Genomic DNA, 16,000 nt, shown 5'->3' on the forward strand with positions numbered 1-16,000 from the left:
CACTTTACTTATTTACACCGACAGTATGTCATATTAACCGAGGCAAAATAACATTGTTTCGGAACATCCCGTGTGATAGAATTGAGTGTAATATTTATGCGAAGCTTTTATTATATATGCATCTAAGACCTTAGAATTGCTAAAGATAAAATATTTTTTAACGTTAATTCTGTAGAATACCTTTTATAAATACAACATGTATATAAATTGGCCTCACCTTATATGCAGCGTCTTCCATCAATTGTTTAGCGGGATCAGTCCATATAGCAGGTACACTCAAAACCCAGTGTATGTCTTCATTAGATATGTCCGTTGTTTGTTCTAACTTATTAAGCAGGTAGTCTTTTATATATTTAATAGCAGAACCAATTACGTCAATAGCTTTCATCTTTCTACCTTTGTCATCTTCAATCTCTGTGTTCCGTGTTATCTGTTGACAGACCAAAGTAAATCCCAGAAAACCGGAAGAATAGCTATTTAAAACTGTTACAAGTTCAAACGATGTGAGCCTTAAATAAACAAGTGGGCCTAATGGCCTTATATCGCGCGATTGGTTATGAAGACTCAATCCCATTTTTTTCTGACTGTGCGACGTAGTTTTTGACCAAGGATGAGCTATATTGAACTTGACTAAGAAATCACCAAACAAAACAATTCTTTTTTATATTTTGATCAAAGTTTTAGCCTCTAAAGTGTTAACAAGTTTTTTTTATATATTTGGACTAGTTTTTGACAACAGGTGATCCATATTTAAACTTGGCCAAGAAATCATCATAACAATTTTTAAGACAATTTTAATCAAAACAGTAGCTTCTAGGGAGTTTACAAGGTTTTTTTTTCCATAATTTGGCAGTGTGACATATGTTTTGACCCAAGGTTGTCCATATTCGAACTTGCTAAAGAAATCATCAAAACAACCTTTCTGACCGATTTCGATTAAAATAAGATCAAACAGTAGCTACAAAAGTGATTACAACGTTATTATATTTGGCCTTTGTGACCTAGTTTTTGACCTCAGGTAGACCATATTCTATCTTGACCTAGGAATTATCCAAACAATCTTTCTGATCAATTTTTATGATATTTTTGTCAAAACAGTAGCCTCAAGAGTTTAAGGTTTTCCATATTTGGCCCAAAGTGACCAAACTCAATCATCAAAATAAAATTCCTGACCAATTTACAAGATACTTGGATCAAAACAATAGGTTCTAGAATATTAACAAGGTTTTCCTTTTTTGGGGGCTGTGTGACTTAGTCCTAAACCCTGATTGACCAACCTTACAACGTGACCTTGAAATCACAAGATCAACCTTTTTAAATAATTTCAAGAATATATGGACGGAAACAAAAGCCTCAAGAGGGTTTACAAGGCATATTTGTGTGACCTAGCTTTTGACCCTAGGTGACCCACTTAATAATTATAAAAAAAATACTTTCTCACCAATTGTCAGGATATTCATTTAAAGTGTTTACAAGGGTTTTAATATTAGGACTGTATGACCTAGTGGTCCATATTTAAACATCTAGAAATCATCATTGCAATTGTTCTTGGATGCTTTGATCAAAACAGTAGCCACAAGAGTGTTAACAAGATTTTCCATATTGGTGCTATGTGACCCAAGTGACCCAAATTCAAACCTGACCTAGAAATCCTCAATGTAATCACACGACAAATTTCCAGTATATTTGGAATAAAGCTGTAGCCCCTAGATTGTTTACAAGGATTTTCTATATTTGGGCTTTTTGGCCTAGGTTTTTATACCAGGTAACCCATATTTAAACTTGACTTAGAAATTATTAAAAAAAATCCTTCCTGACCAATGTTCAAGATTTTTGGATCAAAACAGTAGCCACTAGAGTATTCATACTATTTTGTCCACCTTTAGCTCCTCTAACCTAAATTTTGACCCGAGATAACCCATATTCGAATTTGACCATATTTCATTCAGAAAAACAATCCCCTAACGTTTGATTGTGACCCAATCAAAACTGGGACTACTAGAGTGTTAACAACCTAAATATTGACGACGCATGACGATGGACATAGACCAATCAGCATACCTAAATAGGAAAACTTTATGTATATCTTTGTTTTTGCAAGTTTTCAATTTAATCAAATCAGGTCTTAGCTGTTCATATTGACATCGCAGAAAATTTAAAGTTGAATAATGATAAAACTAACATCATTGAAATTGTTGTTATTGTTTTTAGTATTTGCTTTTTTTCGTACATAGATCTAGTGAATTTATATTTGATAATTTCACAATTGAATTATTAAATTTAATTTCCAAATTAGCCGGACTTAATCTGGATGTGGATGAAATGAATGTATAATGAATATGTAGAAATATTGTCAGAAACACACGGCCTTGTGAGTACAATGTGTCCGATCAAGAGAAGCACATACCATTTTTAAAACGTAAATTTGTGATGTCATAATTTGTAATGAATGAGAGCGCATGTCGTAACGCGGTAAAATATCAGTAAAAATTACAAAGCACTGAAATTTTAAAATCTACTAAAATTAAATATTTGGAAATAAAATGTTCGTTTTGCATGTATTATAAATTATGTTTCACTCGTGGACACTAAATCTTATATTTTGACTCGTGAAAATATTTAATCTGGTGTTCTCTCTGTAAAAAATATTTTAATCAGCAAAAGAATCCAGTTTTTTAAATCACTAATTAATATGATAACAATAAGATTCATGTAAGTTATAATGTAATATAAACACGGAGTTTCTAAGTAAATTTTATGTTACGAATGCTTTACTTAACAGTAACCTCGTTACATTATTCATTTTCATTTGTATAAAGATCTAGATTCTTTACGTAGTAAATATAAATAACGTTATGTACTGTAATGTATATTTCTTTTCACGTTGGGTTTAACACCAATCTCTATTTTTGTATATTTAAATACAATACATTTTAGTACATATATTCGATAGCTTGATTTTCACATTGCAATAAAATTAATCATTTTTTACAAAAATATATTAAATATCTATTAGTAAAAGTAACTTTACTTACATCTTTTCGTGATAATCTCATCATAAAGTTTGTGAAGAAATACCATTTGTTGTGTTTAAGTTTGTCAACTAATTCTGCATATTTTTCCTCTGCAAAAAATCCAAAGCTATGGAACTTTTTGTTCTCGTCGAATAACACGACAGAACGACTTTTGATTGATCCCAAATAAGGATCGCCAAATGATATGCCAGGAAGATACATACGCAAATCACCTTTTTCGATAGCATGTCGCAAAGCGAAAACGTAACCGCTCCATTCATTGCCAACTTCAATAGCAACCACAAACATCTCATCTCTGTTTTGCTGAACAAAACCATGGTAAGTGTCATCAGCTGTTATCCTCTGCCTTGAATATATGTAAAAAAATTATGTAGCATTATAGTTATGGCAAGTTAAAAAACTGCTTACATGCATTGCGTAAAGTCATTTACTTTCATTATATATATCACTAGGAATTACACCAAATATATAATGTTTAATCTGATTGATGATGCATCTATACTAAGTCATTATTGTGAAGTATAGGAATAAACGACGTCTAAACAAATAGGATGGGTTCATAATAAATTTTTAAATGTATAAATGACTATATGTAATCAGCTTTGTATGGTAAAATTAGTTGTTTTAATTTGTTACAATAAGGCAAGCCATTTTATATATATATATATTCATTTTGTTAACCGTCAACTAACTCAGAATTATTTATGAAATTCTACTTGTACATGTCGATGTTGGATGATTATCTTTAGCCCTTCGCAGATTGTGCATGAGTGAGATGTGTGATAATACTATGTCCAATTGAATAGCAACAGACCGCATCGCAAAAAGGTGTATTGTTATTTTCATTATGAGATTATAAACACATAAAACAAAACATAAATCATAACAAACATTTCAATATACAAATTAAAGATGTTGTTCGAAATAAAAAAGCCATATTCTTAATTCAAGAAATTAAATGTCAAAGCAATATGAATGTTTGCATACAAAAACTATCATTATCGTATAAGAGTTATCATGTTAGAATCTCAAACAACACAATGAACGAACTGGTTTTTTCCCTTCGATACACCTCAGGAGCCAATTTCCGTGATTGCCTCAAATATTAACAATAATCCCTTAAAGATCCTGTTAGTTGTAATTAAGGTTGTTGTCACAATATGGACTACGGTGGAACACAAACTGATCACAACTACCATGCAAAACAAATCACAACTCAGTACAAACTATTTAACATTTTATTTACAAAAATAAATGATTATTTATAATGAAAGTTCATGATATAAATTAATGAAAAAAATAAATAAAAGTTCCGTGTCACGTTTCTAATGTTCTGTCGAAAAGCACTTTTTTCCGGTGGCGTTACTCAAAACAAAAATTCACTGATGCTCGAGATGTGACTCATCCAAAGCAGAAAGATCGATTATGTACTGTCTACAGAGTGTAGATCCAAGACTGTGTCGCTACGTCACAATATCCACTATCCTCGCTATGTTGAACATATGCGTGGTGAATCTTCCAAGTAGAAGCTACAAACTATTAAAACATGGTAAATATCCATGGTACACAAATATAAGGGTATAAGTTTGTCCCTTAGCAATAGCCGGATCTTTGTCGGATTTCTATAAACAAAGCTTCTAAAATATATAATGTCCCTTATGGAACGCCATACACACTGTTATAATAAATTCAACGTTGATTATATATCGCAGCACGTTGTAAGGTATAAAACATGAAGCCTGACCGGATGCCACATCAATATTGACGAATTTCTTTCTTGAATCGAATCCATAATATTTCGTACAAAAAAAATAATGATGATGATGTGATATGAAAATAGCTTAAAGAAATAAGAATGATATATATATATATATATATATATATATATATATATATATATATGAATATTGGTAATGTGTTTATTATCATTGATAGTTGTTGTTTATGTATTGAAGGCCGTTAACGCCTTGAGTGCACGTTATTTTATCTTGCATATGTTTCAGGTATATTTACTAAAATAAGTTCTCATATTCTTGTTTAATACAATAAAAGTCATTTATAATTTAGTCTTCTGCAGATGTTTTATATATAACTTAAAGAAATAAGAATGATATATATATTCATATATATATATATATTCTTATTTCTTTAAGTTATATATAAAACATCTGCAGAAGACTAAATTATAAATGACTTTTATTGTATTAAACAAGAATATGAGAACTTATTTTAGTAAATATACCTGAAACATATGCAAGATAAAATAACGTGCACTCAAGGCGTTAACGGCCTTCAATACATAAACAACAACTATCAATGATAATAAACACATTACCAATATTCAAGTAATGAATGAAACACTAGAGTCATAAATATACAAAAGACGAAAAATTAAAGAACGAAAACTTACTGTCAAAATGCAAAATAAGATTTACATGTATATAAAAACAAATTTGAAATAAAAAAAAGTTAACTGAATTACGATCTTCTGAAATAACAAACATTTACTAAATAAAACAACAAGAAAAGAAAAATTTACCTTGCGCAAGCTTAAAAAAAATTACACAACAAGAATAAATATGTCTGTCATAATGACCTTGTTCGTCTGTACACATCTATATGCGAGTCCAAAAGAAGATTTAAAATTCGTTCAATATATAGGCATTGTTACTCTGAGTGGAAAGCATAAAATAAATTTCCGTTATATCAAATTTATTGAACATAAAATAAATTTGCACTTTATCATAAAAATCTCACTTTTTTATTACTAGACCGAATTTTATGAAATATATATCAAAATGCTTGGAATGATACCAAGAAAGTTCAGCAATAAATAAAATTACTGATATGATCAATAAGTTATTTCACTCGATAACTCTGAAGTTTACAAAAATATGATACAATAATTTTCATTGGATTTAGTATTAAACTGAGGTTCGGCACTACAAAAATCAAAATACTGAAAGCACTTTTGAGCATTTACGCATTATGTAAAAATCAAAGTACTAAAAGCACTACTGGGCACCTACGAAATGGTTTACTTTGTGACAGTTGTTACCACACTTAAGTAAGATTTTTATATATGTATATACTTATGCATCAAAAAACAATTTTCAAACATCGGAATATATGTAAAATATGTGCTGCAAATATTTTTCAAAATTATATGTAATCATTAAAATATATTCATTTCTTATTTTAATAAAAATATTGTCACATTTTAGAAAATAATTTTTTATTAACTGTCTTTATTAACATGAAATAAATAAATCTTTATTTGAGCATTACATTAATTATATAAAACCATAAAAAACTGAGTTACAGGATCTTTAAAACTTTTAAAATAAACAGGTATTTATCTATAGCAATATACGAACAACATGATAAGACGTTTTACACAGCTTTGTATCAAATTTCAAATACTCAATTCATTATTGACAAGTAAGTTAGATAGCCAGGGATCATGGGCTCGAGCCCTTCTTTTGTAACGTCCATGTTTCTTCATTTGTCATCAGTATTTGTTGATTCAGTAAAGTGGACACGAAAATGATAAATATAAGTTCGCATTCAAGCTTAGATAATAATATTTAAACTAAACCAGACACAAAATAGTTATTTTCTGGTTAAACTTCCATTAATGACATTTCAACGTTCTACAAGTTTATGTTTACAACGGATAAGAAGTATATTGTTGAACATAACATGTAAATAGTAAACCAGTTAAATGAGGAATCGTATCGATTAAACATGACAGTCTTAAGGACGTGTATCTTTCTGCGATGTACGTTAAATGACTTTAAATGTGACTTTATAAAAACTGATTTGATTTTAAATGTGGGATTATTTTAATGTAACAACAGATTTTCACTATTAACCTTGAGCAAGTGTATCAAAGCTCTTCTGTGAAATCAACTCACTCACTGTTAAAGCTAACCATTGTTTTAAATTATAACGCTTGAAAATAATCACTCGTTTTAAAATAGGAAGAGAGAAAGCGGTAGCCTATGCTATTCGTGGACTTACTTATAATAAACGGAATTATCCTGCCAACAAACTGGAGTTCCTTTCTTTGAAGTAGGCTGTAGAGGAAATAATTTTGTTTTGCACACGACAGTACCGTCCATGAACAGGCTTAATCAAACTTAGCCTGCAACATTTTAAATTTCGCTGTGTTGGACTTTCTTTTGAGATTCTTATTTTCTCTTATTTATCGCCACACCAGGCCGTAAAAAAGTGCCCCGAACATTTTTATCAGAGTTGTTATAATTACGATTCTTAAAGATCGTTAAGCACGACATTATTGTTGTGTTTGTGTAATTTTAGTTCATTTTACTTAGTGCCGCCCAATGTTTTCTTGTTAAGGACACACGCATTCTTTTACTTGAGGACTATACGCCGCTTTTAATGGAATGACACTACTGTGTCGAATTGAAGGTTCTATGGTGACCGCTTAATTAACGCATCTGAGGATGTTTATAAATTCGAAATTTCACCGTTTCCGTGTTTAAATGTTAATTCTGCTGAAGCCAGTTCTACGTAGCGTGGAAAGGCTTGTTGTGAGGGATGTTGCACCTATTAATTATCCCTCAGGTACAGACTCAATCAAACCGAGTCTGCAACTCTCTTGTAATTTTGTTGTGATTAACGCTTCTGAGGGATCACTTTGTTTCCAGATTTATTTTAAATTTTAATCAAGCCGAGTCTGCAACATTTTTGATTATGCCGTGTTGGGCTTTCTTAAGGGATTCTTTTTTAAATCACACTTAGAGGATATGTTACCTGTTTGTAAACTTTGTATTTTGACGTCCCGTCTGTGATGTGCGAGCTTATGGGCCTATTATTCAATCATTTAATTGTTTACTTGGAGTTCTTTATCATTTGCTGATTATTTGTTCTTATATATGATTTTAGTGATTAACCTGTTCATGCTTTGCCCTGCACTGTTTTTGTTTGGGGTCCTCCTGGGCTCCTTGCCACTGGCTCTTGTTACTGGATCGTATGGGGGTTACGTACGTTGAACGCCGTATGTTCTTGTTGATCTTGTTTATCATATTTCATAACCTCTGGTCAATTTCAAAATTCCATTTTGTTTAGTTCCGCCCATTATTATCTCGTTCAAGGCACACGTTTTTTTTTCTTGGGGCCCATACGTTGCTTTTCATGGAATAACAAAAATGTGTCACATTGAAGGTTCCATTATAACCGCCGTATTGACACATCTGCGGATGTTTCTAAATTCAAAATTTCACTATTTTCACATTAAAATGTTAAATTCTGCTTAACCCGGTGCTACGGGCGTGGACGCTAATTTGAACACGACACGACCAGTCTCAATCAAATCGAGCCTGCAACATTTTTAATTTGACCACGTTTGACTTTTTGAGGGATTATCATGTGATAGACTCAGTACGTCAACAAAGTAACGGGAGTGACCTTATTTTTCCCGAATAGAGGTATTTTGTCTGCTTTTAACTTTGTCTTTTGACGTCTTATGTTGCTGGGTCGGGTGGGGGCTGTGTTCATTGAACGCCGCCTTTCCTTGATGATCTTGTTTATCATATTTTATGTGTACAATGCATTATTGTTGTGTATACATTTGAGATGATATATTAAGTTTCTTTTTGAGCAACATCTTCAATTATGACGTGTTGGGCTTTCTTTAGGGATTCTTATTTTCACTATTTTCTTGTATTTGGCCTTTTTCAACTTGGATTGTTCCAGTATTCATAATTGAATACTGTATAGTCACCCGTAGGATATGTTGCCTGCTTTTTAAATTTACCTTTTGACGTCTTGTCTGTGATATGCAGGATTCATAACCTCAGATTTCTAAATGTCGTTAAGATGTTTCTTAATTCAAAATTTCACCATTTTCGTGTTTAAATGTTGAATTCTGCTTAAGCCGGTGCTAGGGGCGTGGACAGTAACTTGCACTTTCAAGTACCGTCCATTAACAGGCTCAATCAAACCAAGCATGCAACATTTCACAAGTTTAGGGATTCTGTTTTTTTCTTTTTCATAACCTCTGATTCCCTTTCAAAATTCCATTTTATTTTGTTCTACCCATTGTTTTTGTCGTTTAGAGCACACGCTTTCTATAACTTGGGACCATACGTCGCTTTTCATGGAATGGCACGGAAGTGTCACGTTGAAGGTTCCATAATGACAGCCGTATGTACATTTGTAAACATCTGCGGATGTCTCTAGCTTCAAAATTTTGCCTTTTAATGTTGAAATAACGAGGTCTGCTTAAACCGGTGCTGGCGGACTTGCAGGTAGTTTGCAATTGACAGTACTGTCTATAAACAGGCTCAATCAAGACGAACCTGAGACATTTCATTTTGCTGTTTTGAACTTTCTTTAGGCATTCTTATTTTTTCTTTTTTATCACAACATCAGCGTTGTTTGTGCCATGTGGAGGCTGAAAATGGTCGCCGCGCGTACATTCAATTCAACACATTATTGTTGTGTTTGTGGTATTTTTAAGTTTCAACTATTTTGCTTTTTCTATTTGGATGGTTCAAATATTTCCACTTGAATAATGTTGAATCATCGTTAGGGTATATTGTCTGCTTTTTAACTTTATCGTTTGATGTCCTATTATACTATGCAGGCTCCATAACCTCTGATCCCCTTTCAAGTTGAATAGGCCAAATAGAAGAAAGTAAATATTACCACATAACATGTATACACAACAATAATAATGTTGTGTTGAATATTCCTCTTGCTTATTATGCCGATAATATGAAAATCGTTGAGTTATGATTAATTATAATATATATTATATGCAAATATTTGAATTATCATTTTGAATTTTTTTTGGTAACTTTTTTAAACCAGTATCAACCATGTTTCCAGAAAGATATGCATATCAAGACCAACATTATCTAAAATCGTCCTCATAAAATGACTGCAACAAAATACAAATGTTCTCGTAATAATTTTGACATTATAAATCAAAGCCGAGAACCAGACCATATTTCTACGACAGATGTAGCCGTAGAAAATATAACCGCTCCCTCCTCAGTGAAACGTCCATTTTTACCTCGCAGGATCAAACTCCTCGCACCGGTAACCACTGCCTTTACACTTATCTCGTGATGATGGCCTTATTACGTGATTGTGTCAAGATGGCTAATACGCCAAAGAAATCGTTGAAAAATTCTTTTAACGGTCATCAAAATTATTAATTACTTGATTGATTTCTTTTTTGAAAGCGGCCATTGTTTTGAAAATGAACGTTGCGATATCAAAAATGTTAAAACATATTTTCATAATATTTATGTTTCCAAAATTACTTTTGCGACGGAAGCGCCCTCTTGTTCGTTCAGAACTATGTCTCATTCGACGGCCACGATCGAAAAAAAGCTCAAACCGAATAATATCTTTAAAAGAGTGCCAGATTTAATCATATAAAGCACACACATAATGTCAAATGCTTTGAAAGAGTTTATGTTCTAGTTTAATTATAAAGAACGTTAGTTATCTGAATGATAAAATAAACATCGTATTATGTTTCTAGTTTAATTATAAAGAACGTTAGTTATCTGAATGATAAAATAAACATCGTATATACGAGAAAGCATCGTTATAGTTGTACTATTTTCTGCCAATCCATTTGTATGAATGAAAGCCTTGAGCAAAATCGTAGAACGACAAATCATGCATAGCATCGGAGTAATAATTTTAAATAAAGAGCAAAAATACCACTAAAACATAGAGGAATAACATTTATGTGGAAAATATGTGCTACAATATCTGTTTTGTAGGACTGAAGTTATTTTCAAAATAACATTTCCACCGCATAGTAGCACTCTTTTCATCAATGAGATTTTAGTATAGTTATTTCTGACCTAACTTATCGAGGATCAGCTCAATTTTCACTGCAGTATTAAATTGCTATGTAAAATGTGTTTACATATTCGATTAAATTTAATTATTTGATTTCATTTATTTGCAAGAAAGTGTTCATACGATTACATGTGTCAAAACATTTATAACCCGGGACATAAGATAACTTTTGTCTAAGTTGAAACGAATATCTAAAAGTAGCGTGAACTGTCACAGTGGTAATCGTGCGACCGATTTCAGATTACATAAATGTAAACAATAGGCCAATATGGAGATGGACTATTATCGAAATGAACTGAAAGAGAGCAATGTACCCTGGCTGTAAGACGCAACAGTCGTAGTATTGAGTTTCAAAGACGGTCTTTCACAGGCGGCACATTTCTTTATCATGAATAAACCATTTTTTAACGCGCGGAAAGAATGGGATGACCGACCACACACTTCTTTTCTATATTAATACGAATTTAAACATTGAAATCGAGAACTGCTTATTCCTTTGATGAAAATATTTATCAATTTTAACCGTCGATTAGCATTTCAAACACATAATTAGCAAACGAAAAGCATCGAAACGGGTATGCTTTTGTTTCTACAGGCAGCACTAAATCTGCCATACACTTCTATATAAAACACGATCTGTACACGTTTTTACTTAGATAATCAATTACTGATCATCTAGTAGACATGTTTCAAATAAAACATTTGAATAGAGAAAAAAAATCGAATTGACCATTTATTCACGTGATCGTTCAATTATAAACAGACTAATGTGATAAGTAGATAATACAACTATTCGAATGATATACTCTCCCTTAACAATTCTTACCTATTTTATAGTCTGCATAATATGTATAGACTGTTACTTCACATTTGTCAAAAAACGCCACTATTCCTTGAGATAAATATAACTTTTCATAAAAAATTCATATGCGACGAAATAATTGGAACAAAATTTTTTTGAATATTTAATGATTTCATGTCACTTATTCAAAAAAAAAAGAAGAAGAAAAAACTGGACCCTGGTGAATGGATATACAGTACCATTATTCTAGGAAAACAGAAAGCGCGAATGATCTAAAATTTTACATGTAAGATATACGCTAAGGGATAATTAATCTCGAGAAATAATTTGCAGTTGTCATGCAACCTCATTTATGTCCTTTCACACTTAGTATGTAATATCACTTTTCAGAACAACTGAAGGCATAATTTGAAGCAAGATACAAATATATATGATTTCGGGACCATAAATGGAGGTTATTCTCTGAATAACACAATCTTATATAAAGTGGTGTAACTACCACAGACCGTTCCAATTCTGTACTCCACTATCTTCGTTTTTCACATGTGTGTATTGTTACTTGTTTTGATTTCTGCATATTTTGTAATGTCTATTTTATTGAATTGTCGTTAACGCTATTCCTCCCCCTTTCCCCCATTTTTTATCCACATCCATTTTTCCCTAAGATTGTTCTTTAATTCCCGTATGGAGCCGTTTTAGTTTAATATATTATTTCACATCATGATGTATTTGACCTAATGCACAAAAACAGTTTTCTATAAATATTTTAATAACACCGATTACAGTAAGTAAGCGTCACTAATATATTGCCTTAAAACTATGGTACAGATAGAAAAAAATATCAATAAATATAATCAATAATATAAATATTACAATGGTACTCATAACAAGAAATATATAAATTAATATTATATTACCTATATTTTCTCTCTTCACAGAACTTACAAAATAATATGTTATGTCTCATGCAATACAATGAACTCTCAGTTTTATTTTTCTCCCACATGCCTTGTCGCTCTCCAGCCTTACTGATACCATCTGTAAAAAAGAAAAACTATAAATCAAATGAGATTTAAACAAGATGAAACCGAGGCCCAAGTAATTTAAGATATTGCTATAAAAAGTTTTAATTTCCGTCAATAGCACAAATAATACAAAGCAGACATGAAATCTGCGCACTAAACATCATCTCTACCGAGTATTTTCAAGTTCCTTCAAGCAGTTGAAAGGTACATAACGGAAACGGAACGACATTGATAACAGAGGGACGGACGGTAAGGTCCCTAAAAACATTTCTGGACTTTGACAATGAAACTTGAAATGTGTTCAATAGACAAAGATGCCCCCAAACTCCACTGCCTACTGATGTACAGTACTGTATGAGATGAAAGGAAAGTCTACATGATCTCTCTACCTACCCCTAAGTGGTAGGCGTAAAAATGACATTCAATTTTGTCACAAAGTACGCCCGTCACAATAGCTTTGGACAGAGATCACCGAGTCCAATCGTTCACTATGTTTCCCAGGCGGAGAACGCATGAAGAGATCAATTTTACAGGTGGAAAACCGATACTGTGGTAAGAAAATTGTCTTCAATTTCTTTGAAAATGCATATTTCACAAAACTTTATAGCCTATTCTGATCTCGTATGATTACTTTTATCCGACAGGCATCTCAAACTCGCCAAAATCTTTGTTAACTTTATTAGATCATTATCGACAACTGCACAAGGAAAAGTCACAAAAATTGGTTTTAAAATCGCTCTTTTGATAGCCCCAAACTTTGACATCCAAGCAAACTTCTTAACATTTGTATCGCTCTAAAGGTTCTTTTATGAACATATATCCTCATCCACCAAAAGCCTCTTCTATTTTATTCCGTATTTTTTTGGAGTATAATATCGTTTAAGCGAATTTTCAACATGAACGCATGAGCAGAACTTTGCATGTGGTTTCATCAGATTGCAAAATGAACGCATGAGCAGGCGGATTTTTTGGTTACTCCAGTTTTCATGGATATCTCACATGTTATCGATCACTGAACCTTTAAATTCCAAAATTTTCGTTCCAAATGTTTGAGCAAACAGAAGTTCCTATTTTCATACCTTATGACAAATTGCTTATACATGTTATAAGCAATAGATGAAGGTCTGTTCAGTTCTGTGAAAATATAATAAATTCTCATTGCTAAAATTTGAGTAAAATGTTTTCAAAATACAATATCATTGGTTGATGATACTTAAATTTCCTGTATGTTATAATCTCCTGTGACTCAAAATTTTATGTTCTTATATGAAAAATCTTTGGCTTAAATAAAGAATTAACAATGTTAAATGTTAAAGAAAACCTTTTTGATAAGGATGTTGCCAAAATTTAAAATTTCCGATAATATAAGGAAATAATTAGAAATCTGTTTTTGGTAAAAAAAAATCAGTTTTGCATTCAAATAAAAATTTCCAACCTATTTTCCTCAAGAAATATCATATAATGTGTTTAATAATGTCAACTTCTTAAGTATATATTTTTCATAAGAACTGACTTTATATTCAACTTACGCAAGGATGTTACATCCTTAAAAATAACATACAGGATCTTTAAGCAAGAATATATATATCACCTTCCTGACAACAAAATGAACATACAAGAAAATGTTGAAATAACACATATTATTTTAAGGTTCATTATAAGTTTTTCTTTTAGAAATAATACACATTTTTGATTTTAATGAAGAATAGGCAAAGTATTTATCAAAATGTGTTTTTAATTACCCCCCTTTATTTACAGAACTTGTTAAATTCGATAATATATATGTAAGATTTGTAATATTGGTAATTCTTTATTTGAGTATCAGGTTTACCATATTAGACTATTAATGTTTTGAGGTACAGGGACTTTAAAAGAGTATACATACGCTATTATTTGTCATTTGTCCTTCGTTGTATTTGTTGGCTAATATTATGCATGTATGATAGTAATTGATAGATTTCGCATTAAAATGGCTTTAATTTATTTATCAGTGATTTGTACCTTTACCAATTGCTCTGCATTGGACGGCATATAGCACCATACACTACAAAGATTTACTGGGCTTACATAAACATATTCTATAAACTTGTTATTTGTCGTTTAAAAAGGAAATTTCTATCGATATGTTGAATATTTAAACGTGATTCGGGTATAATATATTTTCATATGCTCATACTATAAAATCAGGGAAGAAATAATATTACAAAATAACATGTATTGGAGAAATTCATAAAATTACATCAATGCTACAATCGTTTACAAGTTTTCGAGGAACTATTATGCTTTTCTTTGTCGTCTTAGCCAGTGCTTTTGCAAATATTACAAACGAGGAATTACTTCAATTTCAGACGATCTTTCCCAACAGACCTCGAACTTTTGCTTATAAATACGGAATATTATGTTGTAGTAGCTTTCTGAGGCTTTGTATTTTTCTACGAGCAGCGGTGGAAAATTGATATCTCGCAAGACCGAAGGTCGAGCAAGATATCAATTTTCCAACGTTGTGAGTAGAAAAATACATAGTCTCAGAAAGCTACTATAACATGATTTTCCTTTTATTATATACCTTTTTGTTTTATTCAGAAAATGAAATGTAGTTGTCAAGTAATAAATTCATGACTGACGGATGAATACGTAATTCTTGCAAACCGGCCACGCCTTTAATAATTTTGGTTCCCGTTTTCAAATGCAACGTTATACAAAGCTAAGATCGGAACCAACGTCAAAAATAGTCCGGCACTTCCATATATGGAACCGTATTTGTCACTAACATAATACGGAAATTTCTATCCGTTGAAGCGTATTTGCGCTTCAATATTTGCGTGTATTTTAGGGAGAAAATTTATAGGTATATAATAAGCATATATATATACAGCGTACAAAGTATATTTTTATTTGTAAAACGAAGTGTCTCTCACTTATTTGGAATGAAATTTGAAATTTTTAAAGTTTGAATATGTTAAATTTGTTACATAATTAGGAAAAACTGGAGTTTTAAAAATACCACCTGCTCATGCGTTCACTTTGCAAACCTATGAAACCACATGAAAAGTTCGGCTCATGCGTTCATTTTGAAAATTCGCTTAAACGATATTATACTCCAAAAATACGGAAAAGAAATAGAAAAGGATTTTGGTGGATGAAGATATGTTAATAAAGAACCTTTAGAGCGATACAAATGTTAAGAAGTTTGCTTGGATGTCAAGTTATTGGCTATCAAAGAGCGATTTTACCAATTTTGTGACTTTTCTTGTGCAGTTGTCGATAATGATCTAATAAGTTAACAA

The 16,000-nt window shown here is 31.6% G+C and overlaps 1 protein-coding gene across 1 annotated transcript; it reads right to left on the reverse strand.

Annotated features, from left to right (window-relative positions):
- Positions 1–217: 217 nt before the first annotated feature.
- On the reverse strand, positions 218–9,403 carry LOC132745323 (heat shock 70 kDa protein 12A-like; the record flags this gene model as incomplete). The annotated part of the gene is made up of 4 exons (XM_060734216.1): positions 9,362–9,403; positions 4,474–4,571; positions 3,036–3,381; positions 218–430 (listed from the first exon to the last, which is right to left on the reverse strand). Coding segments are annotated over exons 1-4 (699 nt in total), but the record flags the coding sequence as incomplete, so codon positions are not given.
- Between the last annotated feature and the right edge of the window lie 6,597 nt (positions 9,404–16,000).

Source organism: Ruditapes philippinarum, unplaced genomic scaffold (assembly GCF_026571515.1).
Source record: "Ruditapes philippinarum isolate M1 unplaced genomic scaffold, ASM2657151v2 ctg5584_1_1_1_1, whole genome shotgun sequence".
NCBI classification, from domain to species: Eukaryota; Metazoa; Mollusca; class Bivalvia; order Venerida; family Veneridae; genus Ruditapes; species Ruditapes philippinarum.